The sequence below is a fragment of the Eurosta solidaginis genome, chromosome 4 (genome assembly GCF_040869045.1).
Source record: "Eurosta solidaginis isolate ZX-2024a chromosome 4, ASM4086904v1, whole genome shotgun sequence".
In the NCBI taxonomy this organism is placed as follows: Eukaryota; Metazoa; Arthropoda; class Insecta; order Diptera; family Tephritidae; genus Eurosta; species Eurosta solidaginis.
Genome location: NC_090322.1, coordinates 85,795,648 through 85,822,432, shown reverse-complemented (window position 1 = coordinate 85,822,432; position 26,785 = coordinate 85,795,648). Strand labels below are relative to the sequence as shown.

At 36.8% G+C, this 26,785-nt stretch overlaps 1 protein-coding gene across 3 annotated transcripts in view; it reads left to right on the top strand.

Moving 5' to 3' along the window:
• Dbp80 (putative ATP-dependent RNA helicase Dbp80) overlaps positions 1–26,785 on the top strand; it is a 493,971-nt gene that overhangs the window by 106,486 nt on the left and 360,700 nt on the right. For all 3 annotated transcript variants that reach the window (XM_067782226.1, XM_067782225.1, XM_067782227.1), the window contains exon 3: positions 8,366–8,497. In XM_067782226.1, the coding sequence (XP_067638327.1) occupies positions 8,366–8,497 (132 nt within the window). The remainder of the gene's footprint in view (positions 1–8,365; positions 8,498–26,785) is intronic.

The following is a 26,785-nucleotide window of genomic DNA, read 5'->3' as shown; positions in this document are numbered from 1 at the left end:
AAATTATTAACCGAAAATACTTCATTTTTGTTTATCACTTCCCAAATATTATCTGCTAATTTGGTTAATTCGGTAATATTATTAGAACTCGAACTAGCCAAAATCATACTCAAATTTTTAGGAAGTTTACGCATCCAAATTTTCTTTAAAATATTTTCACTAAAATTTGATCCGGCTAATATAATTAATGAACGATAAAATTCTGATGGCTTACGATCACCCATCTCAGAATCGTTTAAAATTTTATCAAGTTTCGAATTTTCGCTAAGTGAGTGTCTTTCTATCAATACTTTTTTAAGTTCAGTAAATTTGTTATTAATGGGGGGATTTTGGATAAAATCCAAAATAGTTATTATCACTTCCTGCGGAAGTGCTGTAATGATGTGTTCGTATTTAGTGTTTTCTTGTGTAATGTTTTTAGTACTAAATTGTGTTTCGGCATGAATAAACCATGCTTCCGGACAATTAGTCCAAAATTGTGGTAGTTTTACTGAAACTGCCAAAATTTCATTTTGAGTAACATTTGTATATGGATTTGTAATTTGTTGTTGAGGAGTGTCATTTGGTGTATTTATAAATGAATCATTTAGTTTATTAGAAAGTGTAGATGTTTGTGTATTATGTTGTGGTGAACGAAACATTATTGAATTAAATGAAGAGAGTTCACTAGCAAAACAGTAAAATTAACTAGTAATTCTATAAAGAAAGAGTTTACAATAATAATAATATATCTATATATTAGTATACATACATAAACACATATAATATAAATATAACTGTTCACCAAAATACTTGCTGTGAATATGCAGTTTGTTGCTGTTAATGCAATGGCTTTTGATGTTTTAGCTGCTCAATCAGGGAACTCAAAAATAACAGTTGTGTTTATGCAATGGCTTTGTTGAGATTGCGTGTCCTCAATATAGTTGGATGATACAATATTGATGAGTTAATTTTTGTTTTGTTGTTGTTATTTAACATCGCATCTAATAAGAGCAACCGAAGTAGTGATTTGGATCAGCTTGAAAAACTGCACATTATTCTACAAATTCTTGTTGATACATGTTCAATCCGGATATACGGTCTTGATGGGAATTCGTACGATGTTACAAATCTTTATACTGAGTTGAAATTAATGAAACTTTCTGCATTAGATATTGGTTCTATGTGAGGTAAACGTTCGGGTAACGATATACGAAATTCGTTTCGTATTGATTGTAATATTTTCTGGGATGCTATGGCTGATAAAGGCGTAATTGTTCAGTTGTACGTGTCCGAGTGTTTCACCAAAATATTCATATTTTGTTGATTAAATATTTGTTTTTGGTTTTTGCTTTTGTTTAAGTTATTTCCAATTCGGCGAGTATGCTTTTTGACCGATGTAAACTGGAATGAATGCCTGTTGTTTTGTTAATTATTCTTTGTTTGAGAGATTCTTCTCATTTTGCACAATTTACTTTTTTTTGTCCGTTATCTGTTATGATTTTATTACAATTCGCACATATTTGTCTTTTTTTTTTAATTTTCACAAAAGTTCACTTTATCACTAAAGCAAGATCGCCAGTGTGGAGATTGAAACCACGTTTTAAACTTTATACTATATTTTATTAATTCGCCTAAAAGTATACGTCAATATTTTTTATTTTTCACAACAATAATAATTTTTGAAAATTGAAAATTAATATTGAAATTTAAAATATTGATAATACATTTAAAAATTAAAAAGTTCAAAGTAACTAAAATACAAAGTTAAATAAAGATAATAAGAACCCTACAAGCTTACGATTTCTTCTGGAGCACAAGCCAAAATGTCCGGAAAACCCCAAGTAAAAAACCTCGAAATGTATAGAATATTACCAATGCAGCGACTGAATTGAAAATTGAGAAGATCGCGAGTAATTCGAGATTCGAGTATCTCGCGAGCCTTACGAGAAATTCGAGAACCTCGCGAGTATTACGAGTAATTCGAGATTCGAGAATCTCGCGAGAAGCCGTGTTCTTGATGTGTCGTTGAAAAATAAAATATTGCGAACAAAATTATATGTACTAGTATCGCCTGTGGGCGAAATTCGACCAGCTTGTATTTTTTTCAACTCAGTCTATGCATCAGGTGTTGGAAATAGAGCAAACTGGTCTAACTTACTTAAATTTTTCATTTAAATTTTCAATTTAATCTAATACGTTGTACTTTTTGATTTTATTTTCTTAAATTTTCTACACACTTTTCAAATGTAATTATAACGTTTTGGTATGGAGCTCCTTAAACAAAAAAAAATATGTAAAATAAAATGAAATTGACATAGAATTATGGTGAAATTACTTGAAATTGAATTGAAAAATAGATTTTTCCACACTACCCGGAAAGTCCCCGTTGGCGCGCTACCGAAGCTAGTTTTGGGTGCTCGGTTCCCCAGTAGACCTATATCACCCATAAACATATATCGCCCATTTACTTCAATAGTGTCATAATTCAAAAAACACGAACTTTTAGTTAAAAACGAAGAAATGTGCTAAAGGAATTTAGCCTATTTCACACCACCCGTTAGGTATGCAACTGACGCTTTACTGAGTTTAATTTTGTATAAATACATATGTACTTAAGTGTGACACAAAACGAAAATTTCGAATGGAAAAGATACCTTCATAAAAAATAAAATTAAAATAAAAAAATATGTAATGAGGAAGAAGGCAGAGTTTACTAAAAAAAATTATAATGAAAGAAAAAAAATAAATTACTTGAAGTGCGAAAAAATAAAGTGAAGTGAATAAACAGTTCCATATAAAAACGCAATAAGTGCACTTAGACTTTTTTCCGGGTTTTAATGTTATCATTATGGAAATATGAAGATTCTAATGTTCGGATATTTAATGTTGGGATTTCCATTGAGATCTATGTACGTAATTAATTTGTATTAAATTTGTAAACACTTCATTTCATGAATATATATAACCATATCTACCGTAAAATATCGTCTGTGAACGATATAATACTATAACAAAGCAGAATAAATTAGAAAGAAAAGAAAAACAAACAAAAACATTGAAATTATTCACGCAAACATATTTACTAAAATGAAATTAATTTCATAACTTTAAGCGACATAAACAAATTAGGGTTATGGGATCTAAGCATCCGATTAATGGGCACATAATCCAACAAAGTTAGCCTAATAATAAATATAGTGGGTAATATACTGCATATGCAATACAGCCGCTAATGCCGGTTGCCGTTTTGACCTAAAATCAAAAGCGTGTTTGGGACGTTTTTTTCCTTTAATATACAACGTGAAATTTTCCGATTCAGTCAAGTTAGATTTAAATAATAATAAACTAAGTTGAAATAAAAGAATATATATTTTTTAATAATCAGAAGATAAAAGAATATATAATAAAATAAATTAGCATAAAAGACAATATAAAAATTTTAATGTTATATTTTTGTAGCAAATTTATTATTTTTTTTATTCAGTATAAGACGTACTTTATCTAAAATGAGGATTAAATCTGCAAATGCAAAAACATTTTCGGGCAAATTTGCTATTATTTGGTATAAATAAATTTAGTTAGCTTCAACAAAAGTTAACTCAATATTTGTGATTCCATGATTTTTTGAAAGCAACTAAAATAGAAAACAAAGAATTTGTTAAATAAAGACTTACGTATTTACGTGTAAGTGAAATTTGTCAGGAAAAATGGGCCGGTCAAAAATTAATTCTCTTTAAAGTTTTTTTGTGCGCTAAGAATTGTTTTGAAACAATTTTTTAAGAATTTTGGTACAGACCAATATAGGTAAGTGGCAACAATGGGAAACAATATTTTATTTGAACTGAAAATGAGTGAGGCAGTAGTTCTCTCACCGTTTGGCGCGTACGAATATGTACATATGTAGATTAAACATTTGAGCAACGCGACAATGCAGCTTTTGGAATTTCGAATTCAGCGGGGTTTGTGAACATAATGGATCCTGCAGATGGCAATTTCGATATTTGCATAGATTTTCGAATTTACAAAAAACTTTTTCTATTAATTATAAACAAATAGAGTAATATTTGTTAACAAAAATAGGCCTATGCACTGCGGCTGACCCATACGAATCGAACTTTTATATGATTTTACGTACACTAACATGGACATTTTGTTAGCGTATTAATATATAGATAGTGGGTAATATACTGCCTATGCAATACGGCCGCTATGATGCCGGTTGCCGTTTTGACCTAAAATCAAAAACGTATTTGGAAAATTTTTTTCGTTTAATATACAACGTGAAATTTTCCGATTCAATCAAGTTGCATTTAAATAATAATAAACTAAGTTGAAATAAAAGAATATATAAGAAAATAAATTAGCACAAAAGACAATATAAAAAAATTAATGTTATATTTTTGTAGCAAATTTATTATTTTTTTTGTTCAGTATAAGACGTACTTTATCTAAAATGAGGATTAAATCTGCAAATGCAAAAACATTTTCGGGCAAATTTGCCATTAATTGTTATAAATAAATTTAGTTAGTTTCAACAAAAGTTGACTCAATATTTGTGATTTCATGTTTTTTTGAAAGCACCTAAAATAAAAACGAAGAATCTGTTAAATAAAGGCCTATGTATTTACGTGTAAGTGAAATTTACCACAAAAAATGGGCCTGTCAAAAATTAGTTATATTTAAGTTTTTTTTTGTACGCTACAAATTCATTTGGAACAATTTTTTAGGATTTTGGTAGAGGCCACTATAGGTAAGTGGCAACAATGGGAAACCATGTTTAATTCTTTCACCGTCTGGCACGTACGCATATGTATGTAGGTGAAACATTTGAGCAACACTGCGTAATCGCTTTTCGACTTTCGAATTCGGTGGGGTTATATTAAATGTTGGTTTGTGTTTTTGAGCACTTACATACTTGGTCCTACAGATGGCCCGCTTTTGTGCACGACAGTAAATTTCGATATTTGGAGTGATTGTTCGAATTTACAAAAAACTTTCTATTAAGTATAAAAAAAAAGAGTAATATTTGTTAACAAAAATAGGCCTCTGCACTGCGGCTGATCCATACGAATCGATTCATATAACTTTTATATGATTTTACGTACGCTAACTATGCGAAACAGTCTGCCAATGATTGTATGAAAATTTTGTTACCGTATTAATATATAGATAATAAATATGTTTTAAGTTAAATGTCATTGAAGCAATATAATCAACAAAAAAGTCACAAGTAAAAAAAAAAACAAGTGTACAAATACTGTTCATACAGCGATTAAGTAAGAATGTCGAGAAGCTCGCGATATTTACGAGGACTTCGAGACACGAGAATCTCGCAAGAAGTCGAGTTCTCCATTTCGCGGGTCTCGAAAATCTCGCTTGTGCTCGAGAAGAAATCGTAAGCTCTAATTCAAATCATGATAGAAAAACTATATATTTTTTATTTGAAAAAAAAAAAAAAAAAAACAAATAATGTACAATTGCTTTTTGCACAAAGCTCCTAACAGTAGTAAAGTTTTTAATATCAGCCTTGAGACGATAGTTAATTAGTTCAAAAATAAGCGTGTTACCTCTCCCGATATTTTTGGACGTATTTTAACTGCCGACCTTTTTGTTAAGCATTAGTACTCTAGCTTTTTTTAAGTGCAAAATCCCAAACAATTGTATATGGAAAATACTTTGCATTCGCGGCATGGTTTAAAGAACTAATAATACTAGTTATTAGTTTGATTATTTGTTTGAATTTTTGAGTAAAGTTTTATGGAGCAATTCGGGAAAAAAGTTGAAAATAACAGGTACCCAATTATGTGTGCGAGACGCATTTTCAGGAAGAAAAAGGCAGAAGCAGAAAGGCATGAGTGCGAGGAGCTTGAGCTGCTAGCCACCAGGAATAACGCCCGCAAATTCTACCATAAAATACGGCGACAGACGCAAGGTTTTAAGACCGGGGCAAACTCCTGTAGGAATGAAAACGGCGACCTTGTAACTGATGTCCAGAGAGTGCTTATATTATGGAGGGAATACTTCTCTGCTATCCTAAATGGAGGCAGCAATTCACCGTGCAGAGATGAAGAACCCGATCCCGCAATCGATGATGATGGAATATATGTTGCCCGATTATGACGAAGTTAGAATAGCAATAACCAGATTGAAAAACAACAAGGCCGTGGGCGCTGATGGATTGCCTGCGGAGCTATTCAAGTTCGGCGGCTTCTTAGCAAAATATGGGCGGACGAAAGCATGCCCGACGGTTGGAATCTAAGTGTTCTTTGCCCAGTCCACAAGAAGGGGGATACTGCAAAATGCACCAACCATCGTGGAATCAGCCTTCCTAATATCGCATATAAGGTCCTTTCAAGTGTATTGTGCGAAAGATTGAAGCCCACCGTGAACCGGCTGATTGGACCTTATCAGTGCGGCTTCAGACCTGGTAAATCTACCATAGACCAGATTTTCACAATGCGCCAAATATTGGAAAAAACTCGTGAAAAGAGAATCGACACACATCACCTCTTCGTCGACTTTAAAACCGCCTTCGACAGCACGAAAAGGAGCTGCCTATATGCCGCTATGTCTGAATTTGGTTTCCCCTCAAAACTTAGTTCTGCTTACTTCAAACTGGAAAAAGAAGCGGTAAAGATGGGTTTGATGGTGAATGAGGACAAAACGCAGTACCTGCTGTCATCGAGCAAAGAGTCAGCGCATATGCGCCTTGGCAGCCACGTTACTGTTGGCAGCCATAATTTCGAAATAGTAAAAGACTTCGTTTATTTGGGAACCAGCATCAACACCAGCAACAACATCAGCACTGAAATCCAGCGAAGAATCAATCTTGCCAATAAATGCTACTTTGGACTAGGTAGGCAATTGAAAAGTAAAGTCCTCTCTCGGCGAACGAAAATCATACTCTACAAGTCACTTATCGTACCCGTCCTGCTATATGGCGCAGAAGCATGGACCATGACAACAGCAGATGAAGCGGCTTTGGGAGTGTTCGAGAGAAAAGTTCTTCGAAAGATTTATGGACCTCTACGCATTAGCGATGGCGAGTACCGAAGAAGATTTAATGATGAGCTGTACGAGCTATACGCAGACATCAACATAGTCCAGCGAATTAAAACGCAGCGGCTGCGCTGGCTAGGCCATGTTATGCGAATGAAAGATGATGCTCCGGCCAAGAAAGTGTTTCTATCGTAACCCGCCTATGGAAGCAGAAGTAGAGGGCGGCCCCCACTCCGTTGGAAGGACCAGGTGGAAAACGATTTAAACTCCCTTGGTGTACACATTCGTTTCGTGCTGCCAACACTCATAGTACTGATTCTGATCGTTCCAATGAGATTTGATCGTGAACCAGAGCTCGATTACCCAATGGAACGCTACTATTATGTCAATTGGGGGCAATGGCGGATAAAAAGAAGAAGTGGAACTACCTCTATATTTGTATCATGGTACTATTATAAAATTTAGTTCGATTTCCGGAAGCATTTTGAAAGGATATAACACTTAATTTTTAAGAGCTACTTGGGAATTTGGAAAGTGAAAAGTAAGAGTGAACCATTTTTACATGGGTTACGTTTAATAACTAAATCACGTCTTTCACTTACCTTCATTTAAATAAACTGTTATTGTTCTTAAAGAATCTACGCCAGTATTAAATCCCATTTTTACTAAAATAGACCGGAATATAGAAAAAGCTAAGTCGCAGGCGAACATTTGGAATAATAAGGCCGGGGTTTTCAGAGCGAATTTAAACTCCAGTTAAAGTTGACTAGAGTTTAGCCCTGCCACTTTGGCCGCTTAAGCAGAGATGAGCATGCAATATTTTATATTATAGAACAAAGTGGCAAGGTTAAACTCTAGTCATCTTTAACTAGAGTTTAAACTCGCAATGAAAAACCAGACAATAATCGCGCAATATTTCCAAATTTTCTTTAAACTTTTAGTTGAAGAAGTTTTTATATCGGAGAAGACCTCATTGTCCCATTTTGTTATCCGATTTTTCGCTAGAACGGGACCAAAATATAGAAAAAGAGTGATGTATCTGTGAATTGGAAATAAAAAACATTATTTTTTCTTTCGACTGAACAAAATATAGCTAAAACATAACTATAAATCAAAAGTTGTTAAAATTATAATAGGTGGAGGTCTTCTTGACTTTAAATTTCAAATTTTAAGTGCACATAAGGTCACTTGACATTATGACTGTTGACCTTATGTATGAAGTAAGTTTTTGTACTGAAATTACCGAATAATAGCCTTAACTTGAGAGAGCTACTTTTCGGAATCCCATAAAATAGTTAATATTTAGGTGGCTTGTTTCTAACAATTGATCTTCTTAACATTCGTTATACCAATGCATATGTTTTTATTTCTAATATATTTTTAGTGCTGCTGAAACAAGTTTGCTGTTAAAGATTATTCGAAAAGGACTCGTTGAATCCAATTTGGATTTAGAAATACAACGCAAAGATCCCAAATCTCCCCTGCACTCCGTTAAAACATTTGAAGCGCTCCATCTGTAAGTAAATGTTAAAGTTTTATTCTGTTATTGCTTTACGACGTAACGCTAAATTAGCAAAGAGGATGGATTAAAGTAAGAGATGTCAAAGACATGCATAAAATGTATTATATACATTTTCGTGGCGTACTTGTGTTTATTTTAAGGATTTAATTTTATTAATTAATTAATTCTCTTTCCAAAAATCACAGTTCCACAAGATCACTACATCGCATGAATAAATGGGAGGCAATTAAAAAAAATCCCTCAGAAAACATTCGGCATAGTTTTTTTTTTGTTTTACTTTCACTTTTATTTTAATCTATCCTCTTTAACATTATATTGGGCGATTATATGATGATAATCAAACAGAGAGGGAAATGCGTTCGCTGCTGATACAAATTGATGCCGACGCAACACTTATTGGAATAAAATCTTATTTGCATCGTATAAAAAGAGAGTTCGCACATCATTGAAATAGTTTTGATAAGTCCACAGATGTATTTAATTTCACAAATTGTCTACTTACGGGATGTCTATTTAAGACCTCTAAACACCACCTGCATAGTGAGGCCAAAGGGCTCAATATTAGAAAGCACTACCACCAGAAAGAGTCACTATTGTGCACAATAATGACCACAGGCCCAGACCCACAGATCGATGAGCTTTGTAACAAAATAACCAGCTATATCGCTGATATCTCCAGTTTCTTCGCCTCGCGAAAGCTGACATTGTCATCCATCAAATAATCGGCGACCTTATTTACAACTTGGACGCGCCAAATGTCGACCATATTGAACATCCACGTCGATGGCATCACGTTACCGACTGTCTTACACCCTAAAATCTTGGGTGTGACGTTCGATTAGGATCTACATTTTGGAGAGCATGCAACCGCAATGGTACCGAAAATCCAGAGCCGTCAAAAAATCCTCAAATCTCTTTCCGGGAGCACTTGGGGTAAAGACAAAGAAACGCTCATTACTACTTACTAAGCAATTGGCCGGCCGATATCATGCTACGCGTTCCCGATATGGTCTCCAAGCCTAAAGGTTAGTCACTGGAAGAAGATAGGCCTACCAAAATACTGCCCTCAGAACCGCTACGGGCAGTATTCTTATATCCCCAGAACACCACCTACATAATGAGGCGAGAGTACTCCCCATCAGGGAGAGAAATGAAATGCTAAACAAACAGCTTCTGTTTAATACCCAGAAACCTGGGCATTGCAACGGACATCTGATTGATGAAGCTGCATCGCCCAGGGGCTTAAGGGCTCATCTCCATAAGCTTTATGACGCTTCCCAAGGCAGTCGGTTCTATGTAACGGAGCGACTCGGGATTTTTCCCGACCAAGGACTGTCATTTCAGTGTAACCCCATTTAATTTGTTGCGTCCCTCCCACAAATTGTAATCCTCCCAGCAGCTCCTTGCAGCAGGACTGCTCCATATTCTCTTACTCCGGGAAGGCATCGAATCCAATCCGGGTCCGTCTCCTGACCCCGGTCCTGAGAAATGGTTTTGCTGCATCTGCCGGAAAAGAATCTTTTTAGGACGGTCATACTCTGTTCAGTGTGTCTCGTGTAAGGGATGGTTGCATCGGACAGGTTGTTCTGGGCTTGATCCCAAAACCCGACGTCCACGTAACTTTTATAAATCCTTTGTGGCTCCTTGCTGTTCACGCCCAAGGGCGTCCCGTAGTCTACGCCTAAGCGCCCCCCACTACCTTCCAGCAGCCCCGCAAGCCACAACAAGTACCCGCTGCTGCTCGCGCCCCACGGCGTCAACAACCCAAAGAGCTGCTACCACTCATAACTACTACCTTCGTAGTAGAGTCGGTAGCAATGCTGAGCATCAGCCCCTGCCCCCGTCTTCTCCCCCCTCTTTTCCGGCAGCAATCGTGTAGGTCAGGGAAACAGACTCTTAGTCCCTACCTCCGTTTGCACCGTTTGCCAGCACAGAATATATATGTTTGCGACATCCGCCCAATGCAGCTCCTGCCTTGGGTGGTGCCACTTTCCTAGATGTTCTGGTCTCCGTGACGGCAACCCCCCGACGGGTTTCATCGCACCATGTTGCCAGGTCGCAAACCCAAATCACCCGGGTACCCCAATGCTTGCCCAAGGACGCCCAGTCCCAGGGCCACAACAGCAATTGCGTCCTGGCCTTCCACAACCCAGGCGTAGTCACCCGTCACCCGTCACTTACCCCAGAGTGGCGGCGTCTCCCCTTATGCACTTCAGAATTCTACAGTTAAACTGTAATGGACTAACTGGGCAGATTACGGAGATAGTCGATTTCATGACATCTGCATTGCTGCGATTCAAGAGACTAAACTCACAGCAAGATCTGCATTGCAGACCTGCTCTGGGTATAATGTCCACAGGAAAGACCGCGAGAGCGGAAATGGAGGCGGCCTCGCGTTTATCATACACCACTCTGTGCAATATTATATATTTGATCCTGGCAGCGACCGCAGAAACAATGTCTTAGGACGTCAAGGCCTATCTGTCCGGTCAGGCGATGCAAACCTAGAAATCATCAACATCTACATCCCTCCTGCCACCTGTTGCCTCAGTGGATACCGCCCTAATATCAGAGCCTTACTCACTGGCAACAATCGCATTATCTTAGGCGATTTCAATGCCCATCACGACCTATGGCACTCAAACTTGCGGGCGGACAGTAGGGGTGAGATGTTGGCGGATCAAATAGAAGAAACGAGTTCTGCAAATAAAACGGAGACGCCCCCACACGTATGGTAAGAAGCTGTCACAGTTCGCCAGATATCTCAATCGTGAGCGCAGAACTCGTAAACTGCGTCAACTGGCAGCCGATGGTAATATTGGCATCCGACCACCTGCCTATACTTATTTCGCTCGAGCGTACCGCCGAATTCATCGTCACCGAAAAACGCACTTTCATAAACTTCAAAAAAGGAAAGTGGGAAGAATATAAATCTTTTACAGACAACCTCTTTTCTTCCCTCCCTATCCCGACTGATGCCCGCCAAGGGGAGCGTGCCTTCCGTAAGGTCATTGAATCCGCCTCGGCACGTTTCATTCCCGCCGGGAGAATTCCCGAAATCCGGCTCCACTTCCCGGCGGAGGCCGCAAACTTAGCGAGAGAACGTGACCTTATAAGACAGCTTGATCCAGGCGACCCCCCAAATAAGAGATATAAACCAACGCATCGGATTGATTGTGGACGAACATAAGCGGGCGAAATGGGAGGAGCACCTAAGAGGTTGTAACCTCTCTACCGGTGTGGGTAAACTTTGGTCCACCGTAAAGTCCCTATCGAATCCGACTAAGCACAAAGACAAAGTTTCCATCGCCTTTGGCGACAAAGTGCTGTCGGATGCGAAAAAAATGCGCGAGCGCTTTCTGCCGATAATATATAATGCATTCTACGGTCGACAAAGATAGACGGAGGGCCAATAGACACGCACACAAACACAAATTCAGCGCGTCACCAATCACCATCACCGCTAAAGAGGTTGAGGACGCCATTGGTCGCGCTAAACCATCCAAAGCAGTGGGCCCAGACGGCATAGCCATGCCGATTCTTAAAAGCCTAGGGAAAGAGGGTTTCAGATATTTAGCGCATGTCTTCAACCTGTCTCTCTCCACCTTTGCCATACCCGAGAAATGGAATATGGCCAAGGTGGTCCCGCTACTAAAGCCTGGGAAACCAGCTAACGTAGGTGAGTCATATCGTCCGATATCTCTCCTATCGTATCGCCGTGGCAAAGACGCTTGAAGCCATTTTGCTCCCTTATTTCCAAGCACATTTGCAGCTAGCCCCCCATCAGCATGGCTTCAGAAAACTCGATAGCACTACCACCGCGCTAAATGCCATTATCACCCAGATAAATTGCGGTTTAAATCAATACCGCCACCATAGAACAGTACTCGTAGCGCTAGACCGTATCAAAAGCTTTTGATACGGTCAACCATGGCTCGTTACTGCAAGACCTGGAAGGGTCTACCCTTCCCCCATGTCTTAAAAGGTGGACCGCAAATTATCTGGGTGGTCGGCAGGCATCGGTGCAATTTAGAAACGAAACACCAAACCAAGGAGAATTAAACAAGGGGTGCCACAGGGTGGTGGGTGTCCTATCCCCAGTTTTGTTTAATTTCTACATATCTAAGCTACCTTCACCACCGGAAGGAGTCACAATCGTTTCCTACGCCGATGACTACACAATAATGGCCACAGGCCCAGGCCCAAAGATCGATGCGCTATGCAATAAAATAAACGGCTACCTCCCTGATCTCTGCAGTTTTTTCGCCTCGCGAAACCTGGCATTATCACAGACTAAATCTTCCGCGACCTTATTTACAACATGGACGTCCCAAATGTCGACCATTTTGAACATCCACGTCGATGGCACTACGCTACCGACTGTCCTACACCCCAAAATCTTGGGTGTGACGTTTGATCAGGATCTACATTTTGGTGAGCACGCAGCAGCAATTGTTCCGAGAATTCAGAGCCGTAACAAAATCCTCAAATCACTCGCTGGCAGTACCTGGGGAAAAGATAAAGAAACGCCCATGACTACATACAAAGCAATTAGCCAGCCGATTACCTGTTACGCGTCACCCATATGGTCGCCAAGCCTGAAAATTACCCACTGGAAGAAGCTACAGGCCTGCCAAAATACTGCTCTCAGAATTGCCACGGGCTGTCTTCTTATGTCCCCGGAACACCATCTGCTAATGAGGCGAGAATACTCCCAATCAGGGAGAGAAATGAGATGCTGACCATACAGTTCCTGTTGAATACCCAGAAACCTGAGCATCCCAACAGACATCTGATTGATGAACCAGCACCGCCTAGGGGCTTAAGGAGTCATCTCCATAAGCATTTTGAGGAAATACGGCACCTGAGAACTCAGCCGTATGAAGCGAAAAAACGCAAGCAGGTCCTTGGTGAACTCCATAAACAGGCGTCGGACCTTTATGCCGGGAATTGCCCGGTGAATCCAGTACTCAAAGCAAAGTATCCAAAACTCGCGGAAGAGGAACGTATACTCCCCAGGGAAACGCGTGTCACTCTTGCTCAACTTCGTTCTGGATACTGTAACAGGTTAAACTCTTACCTATCCAGAATCAACCCCGACATACAAAATGTATGCCCCGCTTGCAATGTGTCCCACATGACACCAACCATCTCTTTAATTGTAATGTGGACCAACGCCTCTAACACCCCTTTCATTATGGTCCACCCCTGTTGAAACAACAAGTTTCCTTGGACTCTCGTTAGAGGATATTGATGACAATTTGTGATCGGTCGCGGTTGTTAGGTGGGGCGAAGCATTGCTACAACAACAACAACATAAGCTTTATGAGGAAATACGGCACCTGAGAACACAGCCGTATAAAGGGAAAGAGCACAAGCAGGTCCTCAGTGTTATCCACAAAGAGGCGTCGGACCTCTATGCCAGGAATTGCTCGGCGAATCCGGTACTTAAAGAAAAATGCCCAGAACTAGCAGAAGAGGAACGCACTCTCCCTAGGGAAACGCGCGATACTCTAACTCAATTTCGATCTGGGTACTGTAACAGGTTAAACTATCACCTATCCAGAATCAACCCCAACATACAAAATGCATGTCCTGCTTGCAATGTGTCCCCACATGACAACAATCAATTTGTGCCCATTGAATGGGGCGAAACACAATTAACACAACAACAGCAGTTCGCCAATTTTATATTGATGGCGCCTTATTTATATCTAAGAAAAAACCACGGGTTTGAATCGAGCTCAAGGCCTAACAATAATTATTTTATCATTATTATTGTTATGATAAATTTTTTCTGAATTGAAAAAATTATTAAATTAGAATAGAAGAAAGAAAAAATTTAGAAAACTGCCAAAGCTCGTTGTATAGATCCATTTCGGGAACTGCTTAATTCCTTCATCGGCAACGTTTAGGCGCCGCTGCTATAACCATTCAGCCATCGCAGCGGTTTTTTGTTTGTTTTCATTATTCCTACTTCTATTCTGGTTCCTGCCAATTGATATTTACAGCACTGCGACATCTGTTCCAGAATGGATGTGAAAATTGGACTTATTTGATAGCGGTGATGCCATAGTGTCATATCTTATTGACACTTTTTCCCCGTGCTCTGGGATGTATTAACAATTTTTGTTGTTATAACGGCCTACTGATTTGTAAGATCGCGGGTTTGAATCGAGCTCAAGGCCTAACAATAATTATTTTATCCTTATTATTCTTATGATAAATTTTTTCTTAATTGCCTCTATTCTAATTTGATAATTTTATGTAAGTGCTGTAAGACACAAACCTACATAAGCGTACGCGCTACACGGTGAAAGATTAAAACATGGTTTCCCATTGTTGCCACTTACCGATAATAGCCTCTACCAAAATCCTAAAAAATTGTTCCAAAATAATTTGTAGCGTACCAAAATTTTTAAATAGAATTAATTTTTGACCGGCCCATTTTTTGTGGCAAATTTCACTTACACGTAAATACATAGGTCTTTATTTAACAGATTCTTTGTTTTTTATTTTAGTTCTTTTCAAAAAAAAAACATGAAAACGCAAATAATGCGTTAACTTTTGTTGAAACTAACTAATTTATTTATAACAATTAATGGCAAATTTGCCCAAAAATGTTTTTGCATTTGCAGATTTAATCCTCATTTTAGATAAAGTACGTCTTAAACTGAACAAAAAAAAGTTAAAAAATATAACATTAAATTTTTTATATTGCCTTTTATGCTAATTTATTTTATTTTATTTATTTTTTTCTATCTATATACTAATACGCTAACAAAATTTCCATACAAACAATTGACAGGCGGTTTCGCATAGTTAGCATACGTAAAATCATATAAAAGTGATATGAATCGATTCGTATAGATCAGCCGCAGTGCATAGGCCTATTTTTGTTAACGAATATTACTCTATTTGTTTATAATTAATAGAAAAAGTTTTTTGTAAATCCAAAAAACCTCTCCAAATATAGATAATTACTTTCTTGCACAAAAGCGCGCCATCTTTGGACAAATTATGTAAGTGCTATAAGACACAAACCTACATAAGCGTACGCGCTACACAGTGAAATATTAAAACATGGTTTCCTATTGTTGCCACTTACCTATAATAGCCTTTACCAAAATCCTAAAAAATTGTTCTAAAATTTGTAGCGTACCAAAAAATCTTAAATATGTAGTAAATTTTTCGTTTGCTCTTGCTTTATCTAATACTTTTTATTGAATGAATGTTTTAAAATAGATCTCTAAGTTTCTAAAAATTTACATTAACTTGCTTTGCTTCATAAGGTATTTCTATAAACTTGCAACAGTTCGGCCATCCTGACATGCAATCGCCCCGATTGTTTCCTGATTTTTATTTACGCTACTCTATAAGGTCCTTTAAATTTTGGAGCCATTTTTTTACATGCCCTTGAAATATTTATGTAATTCTTCACCATGACGTAATCTCCTTCGTGATAAGCTTTTCAAATCCTACCCCGATCTTTTTGAGATTTATTATACTTCTGACACTTCTATATTTTTTGCTGCTCTAGACTGTATCTCTTCTAAATCTCTATCTTCCTCGTTTATATAAAACTCTTCGAGTTTTTCTTTTATAAAATCTATTACTGCTCCTTTTTGTGGTATACCAAATAATAGAATACTAGGTGTTGTTCCTATGCTTCGATGAAAAGTGTTATTCAAAACAATTTCACTGTTCGGCTTCTTTCACTTCGACTTTATCCAAACTATGTGCATTTCCAGCATTAGTAATTTTGGAAATCATTGGAGCTATAATACCATTTACTCGCTCTACTTGTCCATTAGCTTGTGGAGATCCCGTAGCTATTTTAATATGTTTTATATTATTTTTGTCCATAAATAATTAAAATTCTTTTGAAGTATAGGCACTTCCTCTATCCGATATTAAAGATTTCGGTCTACTATTTCATAAATTTACACTTATCAATTCTTAGTTCCAATTTGTTTTTCACCAATCTATCGAATACTTCCTTCATAATCTCTAAATGATCATTTTCAGTACTTTTTGCAACCATTATATCGTCCAAATAAATTGCAGCTTTTCCCTCGCGTATGAGATCATCAAATACATAATTTACAAAACGCTAAAAAGTGGAAGGGGCATCCTGCAAAATTCGTATTGGCCTAAAGGAGATACAAACGAGGTGTATTTTATAGAATCTTTGTTCATTCGTACATGGTAAAATGCACTCTTTAAATCTAATAGAGAAAATACTTTTTTATTAACTAATCTATCTAAAAGATCGTCAATTAAGGGTATGGGATAGGTATCTTTCAATATATTTTTGTTTAAAGTTCTGTAATCTACACAGAGCCGTATATCACCAGTTTTTTCCGCACTAATACGATTGGTGAACAGTATTCCGATCTACTAGGCCCAATCACATTTGTCTGCAATAAGTCATCTAATATTTCTTGAAGTTTTTCCTTTTCATTATAAGCTAGTCTTCGTGGAGGGATATGGAAAGGATTCTCATTATTCAACAAAATTTTCATTTCACATGTAGTTTCCGGTTCATCAGGGCGTTCACAGCACAAATAGCATTCTTTAAATATTTTATCGAGTTTCCTTTTCGTATCATAACTTATCTCATCATTATCAATACATGTATCCTTTTCCTCAATACTTATTTTCATTAAATTATAACACTCATTTTCATAATTATATTCTTCTTTTGTACACATATTTGGATAATTTTTTAATTCGCATTTAGTAATTTTCAAGTAATCTCTTCCTAAAATTACCGGATATGTCATTGTGTCATCCGGAACGACATACAAAAAAAAATCTACATCTTTTTCATTATACGAAATGATACATTTTAGTTTTCCAACTATTTGAAGTTGACTTTTATTTATTCTAAAAAATTGCGCTTCAGAATTAAAATTTTTTAAAAGAAGAACATAAGGCACGAACTGTTGTCGAATAAAGCTGATGGGACTACCAGTGTCAATTAAGGTACCTAATGTTGAACAAAAATTATATCCATCCCTAATAAAACTATAATTTATATACCTTAAATAATCATCAGGATCTTTGTTATCTTGATCGTCAACATGATGGATCTTCTTTTTAGGACATTCAACTGCATAATGGCCCATTTGTGCACACACATGACATGCTCCTTTTTCGCGTTTTGGCTTGCGGCATTCGGCTGCCAAATGTCCCAGGGAATTACAGTTGAAACATCTACTCAGCTTTGATTGTTGACTTGTATTAGTATGTTACGGAAGATGTGACCTGGGCTTTAGCAAAGCGAGCCAACGAAATTTATGAGTGAATGCAACCATGCGTGGTTGACAAATCAGGCAACCTTGCCTAATTTGTCAAACAGGGTAAGTGGCCAACGCAGCCAAGTTAGCGTTTTCCTGCTTCCGGCCTTTTCATCATCATAACAAGGAGAAAATAGCTGAAAATTTATCTGAGGACAACTAGAACAAGATATCTCGTCGCTAAACGGCTCAGAAGCGAAGAGCACACAAGCATCCACCAATAAGCGAGTGCACCAAATCCACCACCACATCGAATAATTTCCTTCAGGCGCGGCGCGCACGAAGGTGCCTCAGAATTAGCGGCCGGAAAACCAAGGCGATAAGTAGTACACCATATTGTTAAGTCACACACTGTGTTGTTATTGTGTCTATAAGAGCTCAAATGCTATTGTTGTGTCTGTATGGGTAGGAGCCTAAAAATCTTAAGTACGCATAATTGCGTGGAAGTCACACGCTGACCGATTGAAACCTACTCCTACATGAGAAGGGAGGCAATCAATGAACGAAAGCAGGAGAAGAGTGGGGCATCAGCTTGAGTGTCCGAATACATACAACGTTGCCAGCGGCACTGTCCACAAACACAATAAAACAGGTTCTGAGTGAACGTGAATTGTTCACATTTTGTTGTGTTGTAGACAGACAGCTACACATAAGTAGAGCCGAATGATATTTAGTGACAGTGTGTGGGTGGTGCATATTCAGTCATTCCTGGCGCGGAAGAGAAATCATAGTAAATTCGGTTGACGTGAAGCGTCTACACGCTTGAGCGTCCACGTTACCATCAGAGAGCGGTAGTGAGAAGCACGTGATATCGCAATTGAGCGTATATGTAGGCATAGTTGTTAAGTATAGGATTGTAGTAGTGATATTTAGGCTTCCATGTACAATCGTTTGTCAGCGTGAGGCAACGACAGCATGGTGAATCTGAGGTAGTTATGATAAGTGGCCAGTGCGATTGGTGCTGTGCGCAAATACAGGTTTTGCTTACCCAGGGCGCCTTAGGTAGTGAGCTGGTAGAGTGGTTAGTCTACTGAAGGATGCTGAGAGTGGAGTAGCCACAAGTAACCTTCGCCATTCTGTCGCGTGCCAAGTGCATAGGTTAATATAAAATTGTTCTTTGCAGAGTTTACGATGCATGCGCACTTATATTTGTAGAATAGAGTCGCTCGCTGCCAAAACAACAGACATGTTCGGCATTCTAATGCAACTCAAAGCAACAAGACCGTTCCATCGCACTATTAGTTAATCGTGGTTGAAATCACACTGCAGTCGCAAACAGCAATCTGCATTTCCCATCACATCGTATTGGATACGCGTTGATCTAATATTTGTTGCCGCAGAGCGATTCTGTCTCGTGATTCTTTGAGTTGGATCAGGAGGGACAGTCTCTTTTCAAGTAATTTCATTATCGAGTAAACATAGACGCGTGCTCGTGCTCATTAACCTATAGGGACATGTGTTTAGGAAACCAATCATGGAAAATGCATTGGGCATTAGTCATAGACCTTGCAGCTAGGTGCGCACGAGCATACATGCACGTTTAGGTATATATTGAGCCGAGGAGATTTGGCTGTCGTCACAATAGATACATATGTATGCACGTAGATTTGTAACATGTACATAGATTAGTATGGAGCGAAAGGCTCACAATAACATTAGTAAGATTGTTACAACAGATATTCCTTCATGAATACAAACCTGCCGTTGAGCACATTAAGATTAATTGATTATATGTTTACATATTTAGATATTTGTTCGCATCCATGTTTCGGGTATATGTATGCGCGCATGACCATTAGGGCGGGGGATGCTTCGTTCGAATTGAGCTGAAATCTAGAATATAGTGTTAGCTAGTAGTGGATTGAATAAGCTAATGTAAACAAGTGAAATAAGTACAAACAAGTGCGCGGGCACTCATGAAGATTTATCATTATTATTGTAATAGGATTTAAGACGAAATATCACATTAAATGAATTGCTAAAGATAACGAGACGTGTGATGAATGGGGGTAATGGGGTGATCCTTCGGGGTTAAACAGACGGACACAGGTACAGAGGTAAGTGTTGGGTCAACTGATTCGGGCCTTGGTTGACATCGGTAGGGTGGGTAATGAAGCAGATTGGCCGGCCTTGAATTTATAGAGGCGAACTGCGATGATGACGATGGCATGCCATGGAGGAGGACATACAAGAGGGGAAGCGAGAACAACAGCGCACGGGTACGAATTTTTGTCTCATTGTTTCTGCGGTTTAGGGCAACATCATGGATGATTTTTGAACCCCACCCCATCCGGCGAGCTGAGCCTATTCAAGCGTACCCAGCGGATCATCAGACCTTATTCTTCCACCATAAGGGAACCAAAACCGCACCGCCAGTGATGACAACAAGTATTATTATTTAAATTATCATCTACTCGTTTTTTATTAGGTAGTTTAACTCTTATTTTTAAAACGTTGCATTTTTGCTTGCGATCGCAAAAAATAATCAGGAATTCCCTCTACAATGTGCTCTATTAAATCAGCATCATTAATTGAAAATTTGTTAGATAAAACCAACTTTTCGTTGAAATATTCCTGAAACGACTCATTACTCTGCCATTTCCTTGTTTCAAACTCTTTCATTAAGACTAACCGGCTTGAGCGATCTTCAAATAATAACTGCATTTCTATTAGTAAGTTTGCAACACTCATTGACATTATATCAGATCGCGAATAAAACCATATTAAAGCTCGACCTTTCAACTTAATAGAAATGAGCGCTTTCATATTATTTTCGTTCAAATTGTACGCCTTCTGAACACTTATTAACTGAGCTTACCATTGCTGGAAATAATCACCGTTTCCGGAAAATTCAGGGATTATTTCTTTTGCTAACATAAAATTGCTCGTACTGGCAAAACTTGCTCCTAAACTTGCTTCTATTCCACAATCATTTTGACTTTGTTCGCAATTAGCCTTTCTCAATATTTCGTTTTCTTTTTTAAGCAACTCGGTTTTCCTTTTTCTGTAACTCATTTTCGCGTTTCATCAGTTCTATTTCTCTTTTAAATAACTCCCACTAATTTTTCTACGTAATCCATTTTCGTCCCGCATCACATGCATCAGCACTCACGTAACGCTCATCATCCTCACACACTACGGTATGATTGTTAGCACTTGCATCGTCTGTATTAATACTTTCGACATCGTATGCGTGACTATTTGCTCTACTGATTTCAATGTTTTCTATAGGCAGAAATTCACCTAAATTTGGCAAACTAACCAAACGAATCATGAATTCATTTTTTGTTCCACTAGTCCCTTCTCCAAACTTGCGCAGCATCGTCTTCAATTGCGCGACGTTATAAGATTTTAAATTATTTAAAATATCATAATTAGGCGTGTCCATCACTTTTGAAAATTGTAGTAAATTTTTCGTTTGCTCTTGTTTTATCTAATATTTTTTATTGAATGAATGATTTACAATAGATCTCTAAGTTTCTAAAAATTTACATTAACTTGCTTTGTTTCATAAGGTACTTCTATAAACTTGCAACAAATAGAATTAATTTTTGACCGGCCTATTTTTTGTGGCAAATTTCACTTACACGTAAATACATAAGTCTTTATTTAACAGATTCTTTGTTTTTTATTTTAGTTGTTTTCGAAAAAACATGAAATCGCAAATAATGAGTTAACTTTTGTTGAAACTAACTAAATTATTTACAATAATTGATGGCAAATTTGCCCAAAATGTTTTTGCATTTTCAGATTTAATCCTCATTTTAGATAAAGTACGCCTTATACTGAACAAAAAAAAAAAAGTTACAAAAATATAACATTAAATTTTTTACATTGCCATAAAAGGCTAATTTATTTTATTTCTTATTTTATTTTATTATATTTTTTCTTATTTCAAATTGGTTTACTATTATTTAAATGCATCTTGACTGAATCGAAAAGTTTCACGTTGTATATTAAACGAAACAAAAAAAAAAACGTCCCAAAAACGTTTTTGATTTTAGGTCAAAGCGGTAACCGGCATCAAAGCGGCCGTATTGCGTTGGCAGTATATTACCCACTATATTTATTATTGGGATAACTTTGTTGGATTATATATCCATTAATCGGATGCTTAGATCCCATAACCCTAATTTGTTTATGTCGCTTAAAGTTATGAAATTAACTTTATTTTAGTAAATATGTTTGCGTGAATAATTTCAATGTTTTTGTTTGTTTTTCTTTTCTTTCTAATTTATTCTGCTTTGTTATATCTTAGTATTATATTGTTCACAGACGATATTTTATGGTAGATATGGTCATATATATTCATGAAATGGAGTGTTTAAAAATTTTACAAATTAATTACGTACATAGATCTCAATGGGAATCCCAACATTAAATATCCGAACATTAGAATCTTCATATTTCCACAATGATCACATTAAAACCCGGAAAAAAGTCTAAGTGCACTTATTGCGTTTTCATACGGAACTGTTTGTTCACTTCACTTAATTTTTTCGCAATTTAAGTACTTTATTTTTTTTCTTTAATTAAAAATTTTTTAGTAAACTCTGCCTTCTTTCTCATTACATAGTTTTTTTTATATTTTTATTTATATGTATATGGGTGATATAGGCCTACTGGGGAACCGAGCTCCCAAAGCTAACTTCGGTAGCGCGCCAACGGGGACCTTCCGGGTGGTGTGGAAAAACCTATTTTTCAATTCAATTTCAAGTAATTTCGCCATAATTCTATGTCAATTTCATTTGATTTTACATAATTTTTATATTTTTGTTTAAGGAGCTCCATACCAAAACGTTATAATTACATGTGAAAAGTTTGTAAAAAATTTAAGAAAATACAATCAAAAAGTACAAAGTCTTAGATCTAATTCAAAATTTTAAAGAAAAAGTTAAGTAAGTTAGCCCAGTTTGCTTTATCTCCAACACTTGATCCATAGACTAAGTTGAAAAAAATACACGTTGGTCGAATTTCGACCACAGGCGATACCAGTAACAATAATAATGGTAAAAATAATTATTGTTAGGCCTTGAGCTCAATTCAAACCCGCGATCTTTCAAATCAGTAGGCCGATATAAAAACAAAAATTGTCTAAGGAAAAACATTACGGTAGAAATATAACATTTTGATACATTTTTGAAATGCTGTATGAAATTCATCGAAAAAATTTCCTTACATCCTTTAAGTGAGTGGTAGAGCGCTGGGCTTGCAATACAGAGGATCAGTGTGTTAAATCTAGCTGCGCATCAATTGTGCACTTATGTTTGGGGCATAAAAGAAGAAATACCCCTATCATAACTGAAATTAAATTTATAAAAACTTCATTTAGTAGGTTGTGAAAGATCAAGCTGATTTACTATGTAATTTAAAATTTTCATCTGCCGTCAGCGATGCGTGCAGCCGTAAAACATAGATTGTCCACGAAGCGACACGGCAGTCACTTGCCTGGGACGCGTAGTGTAAACAATAGGTAAACGCGCGGAAGAAGAAGAATAACCACCTCTGTCGGTAGAACTGGAAACAACGGTGTCCTCGCTGGAAACACTATTATTAACAGCACCAGTTTCAAGCGTAAGTAGTAGCATTTACTGTTGTATTATCATGAGCAGTCTTGTGGGCTTTATCCATCGCTTTCACAGCCAGAGGTTTACATATAGGGCGACCACTATTAAGAACATCAGTGTTAGTGTGACAGCACTACTGCCGGAATGTGGGTATTTGCTGTTTTTTTTTGTTTTTTTGAAGATTAGTCCTTTATCCAAATTAGTCCAAAATACTTACATTCAATAAAAAAAATAGCATATGTTGGAAAGGTGGATATCCACATTCTTAGGGTTTGTCGACGAAAAAGTACTGTTGACAGCGGCAGTGTCAGCATCGACTTTGGGTGTATTTTTAGTAGCCTTGGTTTTATGATCATAGTTTAGATGTGTAGGTGATAGCACGGGAAGGAAATTCACGCACTTCACATCGATGTTCTTTGCCGACTCGTGTATTAAATTATTCTTTTTTTTGTTTATTATAATTTTTTTTATACCATTCATTTGCACAAACAAATCATTGATCCTCAAATCAAATGCAGTCAAAATAGACTCGAAACAAGATTTCAGGGAAAACCACATGTTGCCATAGGCTCTATAAAGTTGTTCATGTGGATTTATACACTCATTGGACATCAAATTAATATGGCGGTTTTTTACAAACAAATCAACGTCATACTCCGATACAATGCCTTCACAGCAGGTGATCTGGAAAAATTCACTGCATGGCACAATCAAGTTTTTTATAGAAATGTTTGAGTAAGCTCAGAACATAAGTTCAGAATTGCTGCGCAGCTGGACTTTAAACACACTGATATGCACTACGCAAAACACATGTATCGCTGCATGCTAACCAGCGCGCTGCATGACCTGTTCAAACAAGATTTGCTGCATAAAAGTAGTGTTGGGGAGCAATAAAATAATTTTAAAAAAATTTTAAGTTAAACGGTTTTATTGAAAACCATACTTACATGAAGTAATAATAATACTAAAGCTAGAAAATAATTAGGTAGGTCCTAGGTACTAGACATCGTACTCCTCATCAATCTATGGCGTTGATCAGACAATTAAATAAAAGCGTTGAAATTTCTAAAAATGTGAGGCATAGCATAACATTATTAAGGTTCAGTTGGTCTTATATAAGTTATATTAGTTGTCCTTTTAATAATACGTTGGTAATAAATACTATGATTTGGATTACATTAAATGGTATACTTTATTCCGACATAAATGTGGCGATATGACTCGCTTGTTACATGGCAACTTGATAACTTAACTATTAAATTCTTCAACCACTTTTACTAGCACCAGACTTTAAAACTGTAGTCTTTATGATGTTCTTGGTAGATAGAATTATGCGACTGGAGTTACGGTATTATTATGATGGAATTTTTGTAACAAGCAAAGTAGCAACAGAGCATATTGGTATGCTGTTTTTTAGTGCTATACTCTTGCTGACTCTCCTCTTCTGTGCGACGATGACAATGATGCTCATGATGATCTGAAGTGTTGAACTAAATTAGTGCAAGCTTAACCCAGCATAAAAATTAGGTTGAGCTGCATGTCTTATAAGAATGTCGCTGCATTTTACGCTAACTATCCCCCATCTCAAGTTCAAAACGTCCTCGGTTTGGTAAAGTTTTTTTCACTTCGTTCGCCGCTTTGTCGTATGCTGATTTTTAAATTTGATTGGTGGTGAAGGTGGAATTAGTGCAGTGGTTTTATAAAACGGTGAACAAATTTACAAAGCTTACAAAAATTTAACTTACATTACAGATATTGAAAATATTTGGATTATCTTCATTGGTAGAAAATGTATTGAGATATATTAAGGAAGCATTTTCATATCTAGGTTACTACTAATTAACATATATTTTTTTAAATATTGCGACCATTCAAAACATTAGCAAGTGGCTTTTCTTTATTATTTTCACTTTGTCAACAGCGCACGGGTACGAATTTTCGTCTCATTGTTTCTGCGTTTCCGGTGAGCTGAGCCTATTCAAGCGTACCCAGCGGATCATCAGACCTTATTCTTCCATCATAAGGGAACCAAAACCGCACCGCCAGTGATGACAACAAGTATTATTATTTAAATTATCATCTACTCGTTTTTATTAGGTAGTTTAACTCCTTGAAAAGCTTCAAGTAAACTTTGCTTATTTTTAAAACGTTGCATTTTTGCTTGCGATCGCAAAAAATAATCAGGAATTCCCTCTACAATGTGCTCTATTAAATCAGCATCATTAATTGAAAATTTGTTAGATAAAATCAACTTTTCGTTAAAATATTCCTGAAATGACTCATTACTCTGCCATTTCCTTGTTTCAAACTCTTTCATTAAGACTAACCGGCTTGAGCGATCTTCAAATAATAAATGCATTTCTATTAGTAAGTTTGCAACACTCATTGACATTATATCAGATCGCGAATAAAACCATATTAAAGCTCGACCTTTCAACTTAATGGAAATGAGCGCTTTCATATTATTTTCGTTCATATTGTACGCCTTCTGAACACTTATTAACTGAGCTTCCCATTGCTGGAAATAATCACCGTTTCCGGAAAATTCAGGGATTATTTCTTTTGCTAACATAAAATTGCTCGTACTGGCTAAACTTGCTTCTATTCCACAATCATTTTGACTTTGTTCGCAATTAGCCTTTCTCAATATTTCGTTTTCTTTTTTAAGCAACTCGGTTTTCCTTTTTCTGTAACTCATTTTCGCGTTTCATCAGTTCTACTGGGGAACCGAGCTCCCAAAACTAACTTCGGTAGCGCGCCAACGGGGACCTTCCGGGTGGTGTGGAAAAACCTATTTTTCAATTCAATTTCAAGTAATTTCGCCATAATTCTATGTCAATTTCATTTGATTTTACATAATTTTTATATTTTTGTTTAAGGAGCTCCATACCAAAACGTTATAATTACATGTGAAAAGTTTGTAAAAAATTTAAGAAAATACAATCAAAAAGTACAAAGTCTTAGATCTAATTCAAAATTTTAAAGAAAAAGTTAAGTAAGTTAGCCCAGTTTGCTTTATCTCCAACACTTGATCCATAGACTAAGTTGAAAAAAATACACGTTGGTCGAATTTCGACCACAGGCGATACCAGTAACAATAATAATGGTAAAAATAATTATTGTTAGGCCTTGAGCTCAATTCAAACCCGCGATCTTTCAAATCAGTAGGCCGATATAAAAACAAAAATTGTCTAAGGAAAAACATTACGGTAGAAATATAACATTTTGATACATTTTTGAAATGCTGTATGAAATTCATCGAAAAAATTTCCTTGCATCCTTTAAGTGAGTGGTAGAGCGCTGGGCTTGCAATACAGAGGATCAGTGTGTTAAATCTAGCTGCGCATCAATTGTGCACTTATGTTTGGGGCATAAAAGAAGAAATACCCCTATCATAACTGAAATTAAATTTA